The sequence below is a fragment of the Serinus canaria genome, chromosome 3, assembly GCF_022539315.1.
Source record: "Serinus canaria isolate serCan28SL12 chromosome 3, serCan2020, whole genome shotgun sequence".
Taxonomy (NCBI): Eukaryota; Metazoa; Chordata; class Aves; order Passeriformes; family Fringillidae; genus Serinus; species Serinus canaria.
This window is the reverse complement of record NC_066316.1, coordinates 105,885,841-105,907,621: the sequence shown is the minus strand read 5'-3', so window position 1 is coordinate 105,907,621 and position 21,781 is coordinate 105,885,841. Positions and strand designations below refer to the sequence as shown.

Sequence of the window (21,781 nt, the reverse complement as noted above, 5' to 3'; positions counted from 1 at the left end):
AGATGAACTCTTGAGGTGTAGGACATGGAACACCCCTGGGCATTTCCCTCTTTTCCTTTCTGTGTACCTTAAACTGTAGGGCTCCTGGGCAGAAGAGTGGATGAGGAAGTGGGTGGTAGTAACTTCATGTCTGACTCCAATTCCACTTTTGTATGTAGCTTTGAAAGCACAATTAGATATGAAATTTAATACCTGTTGTGTAATAATGAAGTTGGTTGGTGAGAGCCTGGGCTCAGCATGGGCTGGTGTGTTTTCACCTTGCAGGTACCAGCACCAGCTTGGGTTTGCAGTCTGAATAAAGGACGTGGAGTGTGAGGTCTTTTGTCTCTCTTTGTCTTTCAGGGGTGGGAATGGCCATGTTAACAGGGAATAGATTCAGGTCTGATTTCTGACAGTGGCTGTAAAAATAACCAGCCAAAAGAGACAAAATATTTGGGAACTGACAAAAGGATTCTTGTAAAGATACTTAGTGAATTTGGAGTGGTACTTCAAAAGCATGATTTAGTAAGAAATAGTTGGGGTGGGTGTTCCTAAAGCCTCAGTAGATACTTGTGCAACACTCATATTTGTCAAGTGTTCACTGCTTAATGCTGCTTCCTTCTGCTGTTGGTTTCTGACTTGAATGTAGTTTTGAAATCAAATTTTCCATATTTCCTTAAATTTGCAATGCTGCATATTCTGTTTCCTCCTTAAGCTCTTCAGGTAATTTATTTAAATAAATTTAAAATGAGATCCTTTTCTTCTGTATCTTGGATAGGATTTGGACTTGTAATATATGGGGTTTTAAGCCAGCACTGCACGTGAATAAATTCTGCAAGCTAAATCAGTAAACTTATGAACTGATTAATGAAGCCAAACACTTCATTTTTTTCCCCTCCTCTTTTTATGCTTCACTTGTGGTCATGTAACTATTATGTAAAAATGAGGGATTATAAACTTTAATTAATTCAGCCTCATTCCATTTCTAGGTGAGTAATTTTTTTCCAGTGTGATCATTTGCATAGGAAGTATATTTTGGTTGACCCCACTGCCAGTAGATGGTTGTGACTACTGTGAAATTCCATTTATTTTAGAATTGCATTTGAGTTATGCTATACTAAGCCTTACTTTTATATCAGGAAAAATCCTTTTCCTTTAAAAGAATGATAAGCAGCTAAAATTTGAAGTGGGTTCATCACTTCTGGTGGAATGTTGGTGTGAACCTGGCCATTTGCATTGTGATTGCCTGGTCTGGAATGCTGATGTGGAATAATGCTGCTTTCAAGACTGAGGTGCAAAAGGTGATGTGGAGTCGTGTTCAGAGCTGCTCACATCCAGCTGCAGGGGTGGGGCAGGGGCTGCTCAAGCTCCATGTCTGGGCTCTCAGTCATGCAGCCCCCAGGATGTGTTGGCCAGCAGATGAAGTGGGCTTGGTTCTGCTGTGCTGGACTCCTCTGGTCTGGTTTGCTGGGTTTGCTTCTGTCCTCCAGCAGTCTGGATTTTGGCAGAGTATGTGTGAGAAATGTGCAGGTCCCTCAGACTGGGTGGCTCTGGGAGTGCTCACACCATTTTGTCATCCTGGTTTTGTTGAGGGCATGAGAAAACTCTTTTGCATCAGTGTAAAATCTGATTTGTGCCATAATCCAGAGATGCTCGACTGTGTCTACAGGAAAGTAGGAGTTTGTGGGAGAGGACCTGTCCACTTCGGGACTCTGCACTGGAAGGAAGGAAAGACTTAAGGTCAAGTTTCAAAAGGACTCCCTTTGAAGTATTTATTAATCAAAGGTAGTGAAAGAGACTATAGAGGATTGATTCATCCTAGCAAATACATTAAATTTGGACTCAATTAGTTTTCCAAGAAGGAATCTTTTTGCTGTAGAAAGAAAAGAAAATGACGTTTTAGCTAAGAACCTATTTGTGAAAGCCCTAGCTACAGATTTGTTGTAAAGATCTGGCATTCTCCTGCTGGCTTTGTTACACCTTGTAAAATCCCTTCTGTGTGGAGGCTGCCTGGAAGAACAGTGATACCTGATTTTGGTGATAGGAAAGGAAAATTGCTAATACATTTTAGATTTCTAATGAACATAATTCCAACATAAGTTTTGAAGTGATGCCCACTGCATTCTCTGTGACATTACAAAAGGTCTAGTGTGATAAAGGAAATGCAACATGGATAGTGACATGTTGAATGTGGCTAGCATCAGATTAGTGATAAATTACTGTTTCCTATAGACATTTGAAGTATCATAAATAAAAGCATGTAAGACTATATTTTCATGAAGACTATATTTTCATGAAGCATTGGAGATTTAAAATAAAATTAATGTCTCACCTTTATAATGGGGCTAGGCTGCTTCAGAGTTTTGCTGTAAAATCTAAAGCTTGTCCAGCAGGAAAAAAGCTTTTTTTAAAAAGCTTCCTTTTCACAAGATTCAGAGGACAGCCATGAAAGCACAAGCTGAGCATAAATTTTGCACTGTTAATCTTGTCAATGCATGAGAATAAATTGTGGAAATGGAAATGAGCTGACATCTAATGATGATTTAAATGTTCAGCAATTTGTTAACAAAAATTTGGGTTTATTCACAGGGAATAATGCCAGTAGAAAACACTGGTTTGTTGAATTGGATGCTGTGGCACGTATGATTTAATCCTCTGCATGCCCAGGGCCTGCTGACATCTGAATGGCTTAACAGTGTTTTTGGGGAAGGCATTTAGTCTGCAGAGTACATCTGCCCTGCTCTCTGAACTTTTCATGGAGTAGTTAAAACTCATGGGTAGAAACACGTGCCTCATTCCTCATTTGTTTTGGCCCAGCTTCACCTTCCTGGCTCTGCTTCTTGTCATCTCTTGGTGTTTTAGACTATTCATACCTGTTTCTCCCCCCCATGAAGACACTAATGCACTGGGATCAAGTAGCCTCTCCATCTTCTTTTTGCTGAAGAACAAGGTTTTTATGGCTTTCACTGCATTTTCTCCAGCCTTTAAGTCAATTTTGTGGCTTTATTCTGCAGTAGGTCAATTTTTCAACATCTTCTAAAACATTTGTTCACAGAGGAAATTGATGTGGTATTCCAGCATAGGTCCCACCAGTGCCATTTATAGAGGGAAAATCACTGATTCCTATTCCCTGTCCCCCTTTTTGCACATCTAAAGATCAATTTAGGCCTTTTATACCATGAAATTGGGCTGGGTACACTTGTTGTTTTGCTCTTCTCAGACTTGCAGCTTTTCATGATGCAGTTCTCCATCCTGAATGTCAGGGTTCCCCATTCCCACCTCTCTGAGGTCCTGCTTTGCTTTATGAAGAGAAGTTTAATGGGTCCCAGGCAGCCAGAGGAGCCAGCACCATATGCATGACTTGTTCAGGCCTTCTCATTATCTTTCCCTTGGCTAATCTCCTTTTCCACAGGTCTGTGACTTGTAATTTATGTCAACATTTTCCTTCAAGAACTTGGGGAGAAGAGGATTCCCCCATTAGAAACACTGATAGTACCAAATTGAGAATCACTCCAGCAGATTGGATATTCCTCAATTAATCTGCCTTTTCTTAGCCCATTTAATATTTGCTGTCTGAATACTGTACCATGAGGAAGTTGAAGTGTTTTGTCACATGCTGTTGAAAATCTATTACCTTATCAATCAAATGTGTAATCCTGTCAGAGAATGAGATCAGCTTTGTGTGATACAGCCAATTTTCTAGAAAATCATTGTAGTTCTTCTTATCCATTTGATTCATGATCAGTTTAGTTAGATATCATCTTTCCATTTTTACTTGGGCTTGATGTCAGGTGAATGCCCTGTAATTACCCAGTCATTTCACTTGCCCTTTGATAACTGTCACATTATTGGCACTCTCTGAAATGCCTCCATGTTATTAAAAATGAATGTCAGCAGGGCAGAGACTTCTGGGCTTTCTGGAGATGGTTGAGTGTTAGGTTACCTCTGGAATTAAAAACCCCTTTTCCAGTTGGGAAAGTCTCATATTCTTTCCAGGTAGGTAGTGAGCAGTCTGGACATACTGATCTCCACAGGGGATACCTCTTGCCAAGCAGTAAACAGAAATATGGGCCATTCCCAAGCTGCCACATTTCCACTCCCAATTTTCCCCAGAAAGGCTATGTGTGGCTTTTTTATGATAGAATCAGAGAATGTTAGGGATTGGAAGGGACCTTAAAGATCATCTAGCCCCAATCCCCTGCCATGGGCAGGGACACCTCCCACTAGACCAGGTTGCTCAAGACCTTATTAAACCTGCCTTTGAATGCTGCCAGAGTTGGGACATCCTGAGCCAGTGTCTCACCACCCTCCCAGAAATAATTTCTTCCCGATATCTAATCTAAATCTCCCTTCTTTCAACAGTTCCTGTCAAAGAGTGCCTCTCTGGATTCCCTCTAAGCCCCCTTCAGTTACTGGAATGTTGCTATAAGGTGTCCTTGTAACCTTCTCCAGGCTCAACAGCCTCAGCTTTCTCAGCCTGAAATGTTCCAATACGTACACAGGGAACTTGTAGAAAAGCTGAGCCTAAATTGAAATGGGTAAAATTGAAATTGATGTAACAAGTAATGGAGCACTGCATTCACTGGACATGAAAATATATAACTTACTTTTAATCTTTTAATGGAAACAGCTACCAAACTTCCAGTAGGTTTGGCAGTTTAGGCTTGCTTTGTGAGAGCTGATTATTGTTTCTGTGATAGAAGGACAGTGATTCTGGTGGAGCATCAGGCTTAGGATACTCTTAGAGCATTTGTTGTGTCCCTTTCCCTGTTCAATTCCCTGATCCTTATTTGGATGCTGCCAGCAGCACAGGGACATTGCACTAGAAATTAGGGACTGCTGAAGTTCCTAAGATGTGGAGAGGGATTGGCTCATTTTTATCTGTAAGACCTATTTTTTATTAACATGAGGTGAGAAGCTGATGCTTCTGTAAAAAGCATCACAGGTGACCTTAGGTAGGTGTCTGCTCTTTAGCCACAAAAACATAGGAAAAGGTCTCTGATGCTGGACAACAGCAAAGCTTTGATATTGTATTTTGCCAGTATGAATCTTGCTGTGTAAGATCTGGGGTATGCATGAACTCTGAAGGAAGAAAGAACACTGCTCAAAACCAACAGATTTTGAAATTAAAAGCAGGAAGCCTTTCAAACCTTCATTGTACAGCTCACAACTAATGAAAAATGCAGGAGCAGATATGGCTTGGTGGCACCACTGGAGCTTCCTCCTCCCAGGTAGTAACTGAGCCAAAACACTTAATTCTGTGTGTAAAGCTGCTGCCGACTGAAGTAGAATTTGTTTAAAGGAAATTGGAATTTATTACTCAGTAAGAAATCTGCTGGCTAAACAGGACTTCCTGAAAGTAGTGTATGTTATCAAAAGAAAAAACACTGGTGACCAGCAAAGGGAGAGTGTTTTTCACGGTAGTCTGCCACTCTGGTTTTTGTTTTTAGGCTTCCAGAGCTCGGCTGAGGAGCCCACAATGTCAGCTCTTGCTCTCATGAATCCTAACCTCAGCGAGTGTTTAATCATGCCTCAAACAGCTTGGCTTTTTGGAGGAAAAATGGTGTTTCTGTTCTGCTATTGCTGTCCAGCTCAATGTAATGAGTGATGGGAACACCGTGCCCGGGATGCATCCATCTGCTTCCCTCCAGACCATTTTCTTTCTGGCCTTTTCTGCAGTCTAAAGTTATCAACCCAGAACACTCGCTGATGATGGGAACTTAGTGCTGCCTTCCTGTACGTGCAGGCATCTCTACCTCAGCTGAAAGCATGCTGTTTTTGAGCTGACTTAAAATGGGAAAGAAGGCATTAAGGTGTGAGCTTAAGGGTCTCATCCAATTTTGTATTATCATGACAAGTTAAAAATGTCCAAGTAGATACAGAGTCAGTGTCTTCTTACAGACCTGGCACAGGTTGCAGCCTGCCAAGTCCTGACTGCATGTGCTGTGTGTAGTTTTATTTAAAATTACATTACACTAGGTTGCCTTTTTTCAGTGGGGACAGGGCAGCAGTGTGGTTCTGAGACCATGCCCTTGCATTGGAAACCGCAGAGAAAAGCTCTGGGATCCCTTCCCTTTTTCCAGACAAATTCTTCATGAGAAGCTGGGAGGGCAGTCGAGTACCTGAAGCCACTTGTGCCACTTGTTCCATCTCTGCTGATTAAACAGATTTGTGCTGGTGGAGCAGCTGCCCTCCTGGCTAATCCCTGCAGGTGCGGAGCGCAGGGCTCGGGCTGGCTCGGTTTGTCTGCACCCCTCCAAGGGCAAGCTGGAGTGTACCCAGTGCTCTTAATTAGCTGCTGCAGTTACACTGTGCTAAGCTCAGCCTTAACACCTACCTGCAGTTAATTAAAAGATGGGGTTGCTGAGGTTTTATTAGTACAGTGTGTTTGCAGCTAGATGAAACAACGGAGAAAGGGGGATGACTTGTGTAAATTGTCAGGGGTGGGCCAGGGGAGAGTCACACCAGTGAGCCAAAGAAGCTGTTGAGCAAGCCTGTCCCCCTGAATTTCTTAAAGCTTTTAAGAAGAAAAATCTCTGAGCAGATATGTGCATATGATTCATTTGGCATAAGCACTCAGCCAACTTCCCAGAAGGGTACTAAAATAATTTCCACATACAAGTAAAGTAAATAGTCTGTGTCTTGTTCATCCTACCAAGTATTATTGACTAGTGCTGAGTAAGAGATCCATGCAGAGCCTTGATGAAAGGTTGGCAACTCACCCCACTTGGTCTGGATTATTGCAGCATAGTTTTGTAATATTGAATTGCAAGGCTTTTAGTAATCTTCACAGGCTGTTCAACCTCAGCCACTAAGCCTAAACTAAAATGCTTAAAACTGCAGTTCATGTTATTAAATACTCTGTAAGAACTGGAGACAATTTCAATAAATGTTAGGCTCTTTCTGTTAATGTGCAGAACAGAAATTACCTCCTCAGATCCAGCTGAAATGTTCCACTGTGGTGGTATTTGAGACTAGTTATATTTGGCTCATCTTTGTTCCAGATCCAGTTTTACAACTACCAGATGACACCCTAATGAAACATCAAAGAAGCCATGAACAGTTGCATGGAATTGTTCTCGGAACGATGTATCCAGTGAGGTACAGAGCTCCCACACTGCATATGAAGCAATTTTGACCATAGGGCAAATGCAGCTTTCATCTTTCAGACATTGCAGCAGCAGTGCAGCACAAATTTTTGCTTTCATTTAAAAAAATAAAGAATCTGTTTATCAGGGGTTTTCTTCAAGATCGTTTCCTAAACTGTCTTGAACCCTTCTGTTCTTTACTTAATAGTACATTTGGGAAAATAGATGAACAAAAAACAGTCCTGAATAAAATCTAAAATTACTTCTAACAGGTTTTTTCTGAAATGAGAATGGATGCACTTTGGAAGCCTCTGAGTGTTTAAGTATTAGCAATAAATTTTTGGATTTGCAAGAGAAACTAGATGAAATGAAAACATTTTCATCCCTGGCTGGGTTGAAACATGAAGTCCCCATTTGTGCAGTGTTTTTCCTTGATCAATCATGACAAAATTAATCCAATCTGGATGCTGAATCTAGATCTATAAATATATTTATTATAATATAACAAGAACTTAACAGTAAACATAAACTATATACAATACCATTACAGATAACCCTGTTTTTAATATTATTCACAGAAATAGCCAGTTTTGTTCCAGTGTGAGAAATGAAGAAGTAAGCTAAATTGAAAATGTCGAATGTGTTTCAGTCTTGTTGACAGGTAGCACCTCCTTTGGAGGTAGACACACACCAACACTAAAATTTGTCCTGCCCCAGGCAGTTAGAAACTTGTGCTCCAATCTTTAGGTTCACACTTGCACCCTGTTTGACATAAATACTTTAAATGACAAACTAGTATATAATTTTGTTGTGCTTATTATTTTTCCTTTCTTTAAAGAATAAATAAACAACTGCATAACAAAGGCTGGAACCTCACTGTCAAAATGAGAGGCTTGAGTCACCCTATAGCTTGACTCAGCTGACTCGAGCACATTTTCTTTAAATACTGCAAGATACAAATGTCTTTTTTTTTAAATTTTATTTTATAAATGGTTATTAATAAAATAAGATGATTAGCTAAACATCTGCATTGATTTCCCCAAAGCTGTAGGCAGACATCCCTTCATATAAAAAGGCTATTGTATTTGGTATGAAATTCAACTAGATATTGAATGCAAGATCTCACCCACACCCTGTACAGGACTCTCCTTCTTGAATTACTGGTATGGCATTTGGGATTTGAGTCTGCAAAGGCAAGTATGGCAACTTTTTTCCCTCTACTTGGAAGGAAACCAGACAATCCGTAGCTTGGGGTTACTTTCTACTGCTGAATTTTAAGATTCTTTCCCCTGCCCCCTCTATGTTACCCAGTCCATCTCCCATTTGTTCTTTTTATGTATAAATTTATAAAGAATTTCCACGTCACAATGCTCTCTGGATAGACAATATTTTAATATATATAAAAATATAACCCCTGTGCTGTGCATATACGTACAACTCTACATAGTAATAATTTGAAGTCTCTTACACTGGGCTTAAGTCTATGCATTTTTCTACCATGGGCTTTAAACTCAAGTGTTTAAAATCTGTAAATAAGAAGTATAAGGCTTCCACACCTAGGGAAGGAACTTGAAAAATAAAGTAAAATAAAAGACTTCTCAGCCTTTACATAAAAGATAGTGGCGTGTATCCCGTCGTAAGGAATTTTGGTTGAGAGCCAAAACCGAGTGCGCAGCCACAGGAGGCATCTTCTGTGTTTGATGAACACGTGGCAAACCCACACTATGCTGTGCATTCTATTGTGATTCCAGCCAGAAGTGAAGAGTGGGTTTATCAGGAGAATGCCTCTGGAATCCAAACTGTTTCATTTTGCACTGAGGGAATTCAGCACTGCCAAGTGCATCAGCAGAAACCCAGAGGAAAAGGTTTAGAAGCCTCCCACCCCCCACCGTGGGCACAGCCACATGCGCCCACACGAGAATCACCAGGAGCAGAAACTCATCCAGCCCAACAGACCTTTTGTTTTTATCATTTTACATGGAATTTATCAATGGCTATTCTTCTTCTCCTCCCTAGTCCCCACCTCACCCTGCTTTTGGGCTCTTCTCTAGAGAACTGAAATATTTGTTTGATCTGATGGAAGACTGACATCAACATAAGCCATCTGCCACACAAAATTTCTCTCAGTCATTGGTATTGAAAAGCATGTGTTAGAAACAAATGTAGGAATCAAAGTGGTAAGGACACTTTGACCTTTCAAATAGACTGATGCCTAAAGTGTAACAGTAAAACTAATCTGCATGGTTATTTCAAGAATCAAGCTTGAGCTCTAAAGTAAAATGCAGATTTTTTTTTCCTCTCTTCCCCAGCTTAAAAAATATGAGAAATTCTATTGCACCTGGGTTGACCGAAAGCCGATGTCCAGAACAAGTGCCACTATAACATCTAGTGACACCCTTGCATTATTAAGTTACAATATCTTACATAGCACGGAGCTCTCTGCTCCTTGTTCACCAAAAGGTGAGGATGATTTTTCTACATTCAATGTAGACACTACTCAAGACTTTAGAGCAATATGTTCACTGGCTGGCTTTGCTGCTTTTGTTCCTTAAGTAACAGTATTATTCTTGCCTGCTTTCAGCAGGTACAAACAGTTCTCCATCCAACTCCTGGGGAACATCAGCCGCTCTGAATGTACTTCTTGATTGCTACGCAGCCGTGTCGAAAAACAGGGCAGGGCATATTTGGTAGAAGTGTCCACGTGTTTGTTTTAGGGTCATAGGCTTCCATGTTTCCCAAGGCAGGTCCTTCACTGCTGACAATGCCACCAGTAGCATAGATTTTTCCATCCAGAACCACAGCACTGTGTTTTTCAAAAAAAGAAAAAGTTAGAGTTAGTTGTCTTACTGAGCAATTTTCTTTTTAGGCTTAAAACAAACCCAGTCTTTTATAACAAAGGGTAAACAATGAATACACCTTTTGTTCTTATCTGTATAAAGCTGTGTGGGCATTTCTCTTCTTTCTCCCTTTCTCTCCCCCAAATTAATCTTTTTTGTGTTCCTGCCAGGTAGGTAACTTATCTCTAATGTAAACAACAGACAGAAGTCCAAGTTAGATCTTTCTCCAGCCCACACATGGGATCTGCAGCAAAAGCAGCAGGGTGCTGTGTCTTTGTAATACTTTGCACATGCAAAACCAATCCAATTTGGGGTTCCCACCACCTCAGCTAGAATAAGGTCTTTCTTCAAGTTACTTCTTTAATTGTTAATGGATGCTACAAAATGGAGGGTAAAAATCTTCAAGTGTGTTCTGTTTCTTCAGCCCCTTCCATGGTGGTGTCCTGGCATGGGGTCCTGGAGATCCAGCTGACTTTGTCCTTGGGCACCCCAGAGCTGTCCATGGGAAAGTGGATCTGGGGCACACAGATCTGATGGCTGGGGCTGTGTGGCTGAGGGAATGACAGGGCAGCTCTTTGTGAGCATCTAAAGAAAAAAGACCTTACTGCTTTCCTAAAGTGAAAGTGTGGGACTTCAGATACCTCTTGTAAATCAGGAATAATGGGGCTGGGCTAGTCCCATGGTCCATAGGCTCCTGGTAAGAGGGAAGGTGCACAGATGTGGAAGGTATTTGAAAGGAAAGTTGTCCCTTGGTCTCATCTCTTCCTTTTCCTTCCACTTTATGCCTTGGCCTCTTGAGCAGTGGTGCACACAGCAGGACAGTGCTTTGGGCTGATGAAGATGGGACTGGGCTCCCATGTGTGCATTTGGGAATGGCAGAGGCATCTGGGGGGGAAAAGCCAATGCAGGGCCTGCCGTGTGCTCCATGCCGCCTTTGCACTGTGTGGGGGGGAACCCAAAATTGGGGCTGTCTGCTTTTCATCTGCCAGGAAGCCCAAATTTGCCTTCCAGATTTAAAGATGTTAATTTGGATGGGATTGGCAGTGGTTTTTCTGGCGGCTGGGTCCATTTGGAGAACAGCTGGTGAATGATTGCATTGGGAAAGAAAAGGGAGACTTGGAGTATGTACCTGGCAAAGGATAGCAGGGAGAACAAGAGGGGAAGATGAGAAACTAATTGCAACCAAGAAGGTGGCCTAGATCTAACAAGGTGGAAAAGTTTAGTGAACTTCTAGTCTTGGTAAAAACAAAGTAATTTTGTCTGGCTTATTTTGAAGTACTGGGAAGAGGAAAGATAAAAAGTGATAAAGGCAAAAGCCAGAGAGCGCTGGAAGACGCAGGATGAACTGAGACTAAAATGGCACCGACAATGCCACGTGCTTCTGAAGAACACAAGACTCTGATGTCCTTGTGGAGAAGCAGAGCCCGAGGTTAAAAATAAACTCACAATGACAACAGTGAGGACTCAAATAAGCCTAGTCCCTGGGTACCACCAGGAAATAGGAAATAATGAGAATCTTGTCAAAATAACTGTTAATCTGAAAGGAGGAGGAAGGAGAGGGAGACTTGAAACATTTGATTAGAGCCTATCCACAAATCAGCAGGGCTGGATGATGCATAGCCCAGGCTCCTGAGGGAGTTTGCTAATGAACTTACTGAACCACGGGTAATTATTTTTCAAACGTCAGGGAGAAACAGGGAAGAATAAGGACTTGAGTAAAGCAAGTGACATCCTGAAAGATGGCTTTGAAAGAGAAGGAGCTCACCTCCAAAGGAGCCAGAGCTGGTGGCAGAGAGGCACTGCCTGGCAGGAACTCCTGCCAAGGCTCAGTCCCTATGCCCAGGAGGAGGCAGAGGTGGCAGGATCAGCCAACCCAGTAAATCAGAGAAACGTGCTAACTAAACAACAGTTTTGGACTTAGGATATTTGCTGAGGGGTGGAAAGCCCACCTCTGGACAGGAAAAAGTTATTCTTTAGGCAGGCTGGGAATTTCAGCTTGTAAAATATGGCCTGAAGAGGAGGAAGGATTCCCCCACAACTCCTGATGTGGTGGAGGGGCTGTTGAAACAAGCAGAATGAGAGTTGAGAGATGAGGCTCTTGGGACGTGGTTGCTGGTTTCTTTAACTTTTTTTTTTTTTTCTGGATTGTGAAGCTGAGGAAGATGAAAGCTTATTTCTTTGGAATATGCTTTAGAATGTGGAAGAAGGTCTAATGTCAGAGATGGACTGTGGTACAAAGCCAACTCTCCTGCCTTGGTTCTTTAAGGAAATGCTGATTACTAATTAAAACAGTCCTCCTACACAATGCTTGATGAAAAAAGGGAATTAAAATTAAATGGGTCATCAGTTTTGTTGGGTTAAGTTGGAAAAATGAAACACACTCCAAAAGACCCCCAAAAAAGATCTGAAGAACCTATCAAAAATGGGCAATTGAAACAAGTATTAGTGTGGACCATGGAGACTGGGACTGCTTCCATCAGTGCTGATGATCAAGGTCTGCTGTCCATGAATGGCCTTAGTTTTGATTTCCTGGTGTGGACATGCTGGTGTGTAGATAGCAGCACCTCACACCAATACAGAGAGGATCTCAGTCCTCAGTCACACTGATGTACAAGGCTGGTCCACCACTCCCTGCTCATTAACTGATGAAATTCCTCTGCATGGAGTCATTACCAGAGGGAAGACCCTACAGATGACCATAGGAATGGGAGCCAAGCAGGCACCAGCCCTTCCTTGCTGGCTCTGTGCTGCTCAGCTGAAATCTGGCCCCACATGCTGGTGTTCCCTCAGGCATCTCATGTTAGGTCTCCAAACAGGGATGTGGGTGCTTTACAAATTCTTGTGTCACATCTTTGCCACCCACATCCCTTCTAGTGAAATCTTCTCTGTGGCATGTTTAGTAGGAGCTACTCTGAGCCAGAGCTGCTGACACCACAGAGCGGAGCAGCCAAGGAAACCACCTCAAAATGATCTGGGTCTGAGCTCCTCCCCAGCCCATGCTCTGGATTTGGGGTTACAGTGAGTGGGCAAGTGCTGCCCTTGTTCTCTGGAACCTGGGCTACAGCCCTGGAAAGAATTCCAGTCCAGCTCAATCCTGTACCTTCCCATCATGGTGCTAATACAGTGGGGAAGAAATGGATGCTAAATTCCACCCTCTGCAAGACTGTATGAATTTGAAATGGGGATTAGAGCAATTTCTGCTTCCTCCATATGCAATTCCCATAGATAAGACTGGCATAATGCTTGTGAGTCATGCCTAAGGTTAAGCAAAGCAGTGAGCTGCTCCTGCCATGAAGAAATAGTTCTGAGCACACAGTGGGTCCTCATGAACAGGGAACTTTGGAGACATTCAGCCATCTCTGGGGCTAAAGTGGCAAGTAGGTGCTTAATAATTAAGAATTTAATCCTAAATTGCTGCTACTTTGTAGTATTCGGACAATCACTGCTAATTTCTGGAACCTGAGAGAACAGAAAACTCAACTGAGTTCTAAAACCTTAAGAAAAGTGAGTGGAAAGGAGTATACTCATTGCTCTTTCTTCTTTACTGTGACAATATTTCGTTTCTCCCCTCCCCTCCATCCCATCAGCTGTAAAAACATCGTTACCAAGGCTGACATACAAAGAAAGAAATAATTACAATAATTAGGATGCGAGTTTATTGCTTGGTGCCATTAATCCAGAGAGATAAAATGATTACAGGCTGTCAGAGCCTGGGAAGGAAGGAAGGAAGGAAGCTCTGTGCCAGAGAGCCTTGCTGCAGGGACACAAACCCTGATGGCTTTGGGGCAGTGACTTCCCTGGCTGGGGAGCAGCCAGACCTCCACTCTCCAGCAGAATGACTGGGGAGAAGGTAGTGGGCATCTAAATCCAGATCACTTCAGCCACTCCTTCCAAAAAGATGAGTTAGAGCAAATTATTACCATGCAGGCTAATGAATGACCCAGCTTTCTACTCTGCAGGTTAATTACTGCTGTTCACTAGAGAAGCTTCTCCTGCCCTGTGATTCTCCTGAGGTGCTTGGGCATCCCTCATTTCCCAAGCAATGCTCAGTGTCAGAGGATCCTGCTGTGACTGTCCCCTGACACTGCCATGGCTCCTCTGATCCATCTGCTGACCTCCATGAAGCTCTGGATCACACTCCCAGGAAAATCATAATGAAGCTGAGGTGTGCCAAGGGCTGGTGGGGACCTGACTGGTGTGCTTGTGTAATCTAAACACCCTTTACATCTTTTCTCTGCCTACCCACCTTTCAGTCCTTGCCCAGGCTGATCAAGTGGCAGAGAAGGTCCCCCTCTGACAGCTCTCTTGATGGACAAAATGAATCACTGAACCAAAAAATCCAAGAACAGCCCAAGCAGGAAGGCACCTTGGAAGATCATCTCCTCCAGCCTTTGTGGGAAAGGGGCACCAGATGAGATTATCCTGCATCCTGTCCAATCACATCCTGAAAACCTTTGGTGATGGGGACTCCCCCACATCCCTGGGGAGGTTGTTCCAGTGAATGATTGATCTCACTATAAGAAATTCTTGCATCATGATGAAGGCTCTCTTTGTGCAGCTTTTAACTCTTGCCCCATTGTCTTCTCCCCGCGGCTCCTTGTCAATAGAGAGCTTCCAACCTCCTTGTGGCTGCTCTTTTAGTGCTGGAATACTCTGTGAGGGTCTCCTGAGCCATCTCTTTCCAGGGAGAAAAGACTTTCCGTCTTCCCTCATCGGGCAGGTTCTCTAGCCCTTTGAACATCTTCACAACCCTCCTCTGGACCCTTTCCAGTCTATCTGTGTCTTTTTTGAACTGTGGGAACTGGAAGTGCTGCCGGACAAGAGCTGAGTAGAGTGAGAAGATGGAAGTCCCCTGATGGGCACTAAGATTTGGAAGGAGAGGATCATTGTCTTTTTTTCTGTATGTTTGAGAGGTGAATGCCTGGGTGCTCTTGCTCCAGGACTTATCTCTCCCAATGACATGCTGGACATATCATCAAGCAGTGGGATTACAAGAAATGCTACTTTTATTACTTCTTCAAAATTTCCTGCTCAGTCCTAAATATCACATCAGCCTCATCAGAAACTGTTAACACATAGTTGTTAAAAATTCTGTTTTTTAACTCTTAGGGTTGCAAAAAATTTGAAATGGCTAAATGAGTGTAGTTTTGACTGCTTGCAGCTTACTGAGGCCTCAAACAATATTCTTCTCCCTGTGCAGAAGCACACATTTATTTCAAGCAGTTCCATGAACATTATTGAGTATTATCAGTTAGTTTGACACAGGATCTGCTTAAAAGAAGGGGGAAAAAAAAAAGATCCCTGGATTTATTAGTGGGTGAATTTCCTTCCTGACCTAAGATTTCAGGAGGGCTGTACTGGAGGTGGAACTGAACAATGCTGATGGGATTTTTGGTGTTGTCCTGTGCAGGGACAGGAGCTGGACTTGATGAGCCTTGTGCATCCCTTCCAACTGAGGATATTCTGTAATTCCAGGATGCTCATCAACTGGATGGAGCTGGTGTTAGGACCGGGGAAGCCTCCAGGGTGGCAGCCCCTGCAGGGTGTGGCTCTGGGCAGTGCCAGGCAGAGCTGCAAGTGCCCTTGAGCTTTCTGTTAAACCTGGGACCTTTCTGAGACATCTGCAGGTGGTTTGAGGCACTGGAGCAAAAGGCATTGCTGGCCCTGTGTCTGTGGGTAGTGGCAGTCAGGGAGCCAAGGCACTGTCCCCTGCTTGGTGGCAGTGCTGACAGCCCCCAGTGCTGGCAGCCAGGTTGTTGTGTCGCAGAAGGCTCGAGCTCGGGTGGCCGTGTCATGCTGCCAGAAGTGTCATCTTTACAATGAGATGGATAAATGAGGGTCCAGATTAGTCATGGTCAATTAGGAAGATATCATGCCCCTTCCTGGAGCAGGATTATTAGTGTGGGTGTTCTGGCCAAGTTCCAGTTATATTCTCCCCTACTCCATGAGCACTTTCCCTTGCTAATGATGCAAAACCATCACGTGGCACCATTACTTGTTGCTGAAAACCAGCAGTGTTTTACTCCACAGTCCACAGCACATCAGTAATGGCCTGAGTGCTCTGTCTATATCAGCTATGCTTTAATGCCCACCACAATCCTTCATGTCATCACCTCCTACAGAGATTACTGCCTGGTAAGTTAGTCTGGTGCAGCAGCTCTCACTGCTGTCTGTGGAGCAGAGCCGCACACCTATGTCTCCTTCCAGAGAGGCTGGAAGGTTTTGGTTTTCCTTTCTGGACTACAAACAGCTGCAAATGCTGCTGGCTGAACATACCAGTCTTCCTGACTGTAGGTTCGGGAAGCCCATGGCCATTGAGTAAACCTGGTCCCTAATAGCTGCACCTTGGAACATCCATCCAAACAAGCTGTGCTCCAATCCCTTCCAGTGCCTGGAATTACCATGAGCTTTGCAAGGCAAAAAGGAGCCAGCCTGGGGGGTCTGTAGCTGCTGCTGTAGGTCAGCAATGGCTGGCAGGTCATTACAGGAAGCACCATGCTTTGCTGTTGAAAAACAAGGCCTTACTGAAAAGAAGAGGTGGAGGTGGGAGGTGTGTATATGTGTAAAATAATCCCCACACTGACCCTGGTTTTGTGCTGTTCAGCCTGAGTCAAAGTTTTATTAAAGATTTCCATTCAGCAGAACCATCTAATAAATCTTACTGGTTAGCAGTCAGAGGAGGAGGAAGAAAATGCTTTTCTGGTGTCTGTTGGGAATTGCTGGTACTAAATTAGCTTCTCTGGAATTATTGCTGGCACCACCATGCTGCCGCTGTTGCCCCGTGGAGGCTCTCTGTAGCACAAGCCTGTTTGCACGCTGCCTGCATTCTAAGCAAGCAGAATATGGAATTTTTAATCATGCACAGAATGCATTTGGTATTCTTTTCACTTGTGGAAAAATAAACCCTTGAAGGGCACTGCAGGAAGGGAGAACTCCCACCTGCAAAGCCACGCTGAAGGGGAGGGATATCTGCAAGTCTTTTTGGAGGGAGGTGTCTGGCAGAGCGAGGTGTCATCATCTCATCCTGGCTTTTCATTCCTGTTGGCTGCTGTCCACCATCTCAAGATCCTGCAAATAAACAGGGGCTGCCAAACTGAGAAAGGGTGTGTGGCAAAAAGCTCACACTTGCCTGATGTTTGGGAAATGTCAAATATTTCCCTCACCTGTTGTGTGGAAGGTGTTCAACCTCTCAGTGAATTTTAAAGTGCTTCAGGCCTATTATAGGTCTTTTCCCGTTTAGCACCATCTTTCAAAGGGTTAATTCTACATCAGCATGAATTTCTTATTGACTTCCATCAGACTGGGCTTAATCTGAAAATGATCCTCAATTTGCTCTTCTGTTGATTGTGAGCTGGAGACCCGAACCATTTATTTTTCATTTTTCATTAAAAGTAATTTAACTTGATATTAAAACCATTTGAATGGACCTTTAATTTTTCACAGGCAGGGAATGTCACACACATTTCTTTTCCCTCTGCTTGAGGCTATCATGCTCCCTCATCACTAACATGTAGGAACAAAGCAGATAAAAATAAAAGTGATGCGGTCAAGATTTTTCCCAGCAAATTCAGTATTGAGTGATTCCTGGTGAGAGGAGATCAATAGCATGCAGTTAATTTTAAGTTGTTTATGTTGCTGCTTTTAAACCATGCTTTTTGTGATCCATGCTAATGAGTGGAATGAGGAATTTATAGATTCACAGACTAAGGTCAGAAGGGACCTCTGTGCTTAGTTAATCTGAGCTTGTGTATACGGAGGCCATGGACATTTCCCCAGGCAGCATCTCTCCTGGAAACGTATCTAATCTCCTCTTAAAAACAGCCAGTGTTGGTGAGCTCACCCCCTCCCTTGCTGCTTCTCTGTTTAATTATCCTTGCTGTTGGAAAAGTGCTTCACTTACGAGATGTGTAACTTGACTTTCCAGCCCTTGTGACCTGCTACGCCTTTGTCTGCGAGACTGAAAGCTTCTCCATTTGCTCCCAGTGATCAAATCACCTCTCAGCCTTTCTTTGATAAACTCCTTGAGTTTCATGTCAAAGGTTTTATTTGCAATCTGGGGTCATTTTGGCAGCTTCCCTTTGAACTTCTGCTGATATTTCCACATGTTGATGCAGGACCCAGGACCCGCACTCGTCTCCCAGCGCCGTATGCGGCAGCACTCATTCTACCCAGCTTCAGCTTGTTTTCATTTTGGTGTTGGGGCATGTTTTATATCCCCAATATTGCACTGACCTTTTATCCAGAGCATTGTGATACCAGCTCATGTTGTGCTGCTCTGAGTGATCTCGCTTATGGCCTCCTCTGAGAGCCTGGCTTTCTAAGGGAGCAGGGCTGCTATGAGTGTGTTTGCTCTGTGTCTTACTTTGTATTTAAAATACCACTGCTGGCTTGAGACAGTTCAACAGAGATATTCAGGGAACTGATAAAATAGCTCCTTCTGTAATATTTTGTACCCAGTAAGTGTTAAGCCCCCTGCAGCCTTATCAGGAGAGATTTTCTATTACCTGAATTGTTGATAGATGTATTAAATAGCATTGGAGAGGAAGAAATGCTTGCTGCCAGTGGCCTTGCTGAATGATACCTTCTCATTAACAACTACATTTTGAGATCTGTCAGTGAAGCAGATTTAATCTCTCTACCATGTGCCTTGTTAATTCCATATAATGCCAGCCAAATACCTTGGAGAAATTGCAGTATATTACAGCATCACAGTTGTCTTTAGCAGCCAGAAGTGTTGTATTACAAACCAAAACAAAGAACCAGGCTTCCCAACACCTCTGGTGGACTTGGCAGTGTCAGGTTCACGGCTGGATTCGAGGACCTTAGAGGTCTTTTCAAACCTAAATGAGTCTGTGATAACAGGGTGGTTTAACAAGCTTCATTTTCCAGAAAAGTGCATTGATTGATCTTCATTACTTTATTAGCATCTAGTTATTTGTTGATGAAATCCCAAATTAACCACTCTGGTATTTTGCAGAGGACCAACATGAGGCTAAGTGAGACCACTTACCTTGATGCTGGTACTTTGCAAAATTAATTGCTGCGCTGAAATTCTCCTTTTCACCTTTTCAAAGTACAGAAACACTCTGGCAGTGCCCTGATCCATCCTCAACTTGAAAAGTTATTAAAAATCAACATTAGTGGTTCAATCAGCTTCTCAATGAAGTCTCTAAAGACACCTGTGTCTAAGACAGCTGCATTGCTGGATCTGAGAATATAATTTCAGAGTTCCCATCTTTCCTTGCTGCCAGCAGTAACTGCTTTTGGTCCCTCACAGCAGAACACAGAACCAAACCTTCTTGTTCCCTTCCAAATACAGATGAGAAACACCTACCCAGCTGGTCTGTATTTTACTTTGCTACCTCATCAGTCTCATCAGCAGTGGTTTTATAACTGATTCAAATTAGAAATTTCATCCCCTAAGTTTTTAAGTGTCTTTCTTTTTACTCCCATCAGCCCTCAGCACTGGTTCTCAGCCTCCTGTAGCAGCAGCAGGTTTTAAACTTGTTACTGCTGATCACCCATCCTCCCTATTTCCACACACACAGGTTTATTTAGGTTTTCTCAGAAGCTTTACATGTCTTTAGGCTGAAATATTTTTCCTTGACTGTTTCCCAGTGCATTCCATTATCTTTGAAATGGTGTCTTTTTTGCTTCCAATTATATGTAATTTTTTTGGTGACCATTCCACTATAAATGTAGGTTTCTGACCACTGTTGCTTTAGGCATTAGAGAAAAAAAAAAAGTCATTTAAAAGTTTGAAGTTATTTTTTATGGATGGGTGGCAAATTCTACTTAAACAAAGCCCAGTATTATGGTGCCTAAGCACTAGGGAATATTTAGGCCACTGGTTCACTTTCCTTGGTCATTCTGTTCTGCAGGGGCAGAGCAAAAGCATCTCTTCATGTTAGAAACCCTGGCAAGTTTTCAGGTGAGGTGCTCAGCCAACAGATGCAATCAGCCATGCAATTCCTCTTGTATATTTAACAGATTCTTGTTACTTTTTACAAACCCAAGGTGTTCAAAGAGCAGCTCATCCCTCTCTATGATGGATGGGAAGATGCAGGGACATATCAAAAGTCCAAATCCCTCATGTTTCATTTTACAGCTTAGGGCTCTAATACTGCATAGTATTGGGCCTGTTATTTCTGGTTTTCAGGAGAAAAATATCATTCTGTTTTGCCTGAGCCCTGCACTCCTTGTCCTGCTTTGCCTCCTGCTGGATAGGAGGGACTGGTAGGATGTGTCCTTAGCAGGGGAACAGGGCAGCAGCCACTGGGATGGCTTGGGACCCAGCTGGTGCTCTGACCCCTCTGCTTACAGCAATATCTGCTCTAACAGCCAAGAGAGGGTAGACCTTAAATTAATAAAAGGAAGGGAAAAAGGTGAAAATGAGAAAAAAAAAACAGCAAAAAGAGAAAAAACTGAGCATGATTTCTTAAAAGGCATTTTCTCATGTATTGAAGTGAAAGGCTAAATCCAAGTTAAAACATGGAGGTGTTTTCCAACAGTAGGATGGGGGCCAAGGACACCCCTGGAGCAAGTTGCAGTTGGCTGAATATTTGGAAGAAGTGGGTCTGCTGTGGGCCCTGCTGCTGCCCGTTGCTGCTCTTCCTCCCACCCCAGCCAGTGCTTTGTCAGGAGAGTGCCTGGCACAGCCCCCCCACCCTGGCTTGGCTCAGTGCCTCAGGGTGCTGCTGCAGCAGACGTGGATAACAAACCCTCACCTGGTGCCTGTGGCAGTGTCTAGAGAGCAGCTGTGGCTTTTCCAGGGAAACCAGCAGCTCAGCCCCTCCCCAGGCTGGGAATCTGCTCGGGGAAGGGCTGGCTGTGCACAGTGCAGAACAAGCCTGCCTTTCAGTAGCAGCCATGTAAAACTATTTAAAGGGCCTTTAAGTGCTGCCAGTACCTGCCATGGCTGCCAAGTTTTATTTTTGTCACACAATTGGTGAAATTGGTTCAACTTGTGACCACGATCAGGGAAGGGAGCCCGAAAAGCAATCACAAGCACCTAATAAATAATAGTAATTAATATCTATGTGTAGTGCTTACTCAGGATTATTTTTCTTTCAATGATCTTTTAGCTGGTTAGCAAAAACATTCCATATTATGGTAGTCTCTCCTACAGAGGGTATTTATCATCCTCTAGTTGCACATGGCAAACTGAGAACAGCATTCCTGTAACCACTGGAGGAGCCCAACTCACAACCCACCCCATGATCCATCGTGCCTGGATGTGAGGAGACACGTGACCCATAACAGACTGCTGAATGTACACTTTGGGAAATGCTGTGTGCCTGAGCACGTACAGAAAAGAGATGAGGAAAAACCCCAAATGGTTCACACCTCCCTTCCCCTCTCCCCTTCACTTGTAGTAGCTTATTTATCAACAGAAAATGTTAAGGCACCGGTAATTCCATTTTAATGTTTTTTCTCACCTGCAGAACTGCCTGGAGTGGTTCATGTTGGGACCTGCTTTAATATTGCCTTTCTCTGGGTCATAGATGGTGGTTGCTCGTGCATAAGCTCCTCCAAGAATAAAGATGAACCCATTGAGAGTGACTGCAGGAGCATATTTGTTATCTGTCAATGGAAAGCAACACTGAGATCAGTTTTAGGCTCAGGTTTGGAGACTGTTTTTTTATTTATACATTCCCTTATTTATAGATAAGTCACGTTTCTCTAAACCTCCAAGGCTAGGGAAAGAAAAATGAGGAAACCTTTCCTGGTTTTGTACTCCTCTCTCCAAGTTCTCAAAGGCACTTTTAAAGTTCATCACTTCTTCATCCCCCAGTATGTGCCTCCCTCTAAACTGGTTATGAACAATTATCTTCTCCTGAAGCCTAAAGGAGTCACCAAGAAAGTTCCACAGTTATC

At 43.1% G+C, this 21,781-nt stretch overlaps 1 protein-coding gene across 1 annotated transcript in view; it reads right to left on the bottom strand.

Moving 5' to 3' along the window:
• Positions 1–7,541: 7,541 nt before the first annotated feature.
• The window catches only part of KLHL29 (kelch like family member 29), a 387,740-nt gene continuing 373,500 nt past the window's right edge, over positions 7,542–21,781 (bottom strand). Inside the window, exons 13-14 of the mRNA XM_018921262.3 lie at positions 21,343–21,487; positions 7,542–9,870 (exon numbers count right to left, since the gene is read on the bottom strand). Of these exons, the coding sequence (XP_018776807.2) occupies positions 9,687–9,870; positions 21,343–21,487 (329 nt within the window). The 3' untranslated portion in view covers positions 7,542–9,686. The remainder of the gene's footprint in view (positions 9,871–21,342; positions 21,488–21,781) is intronic.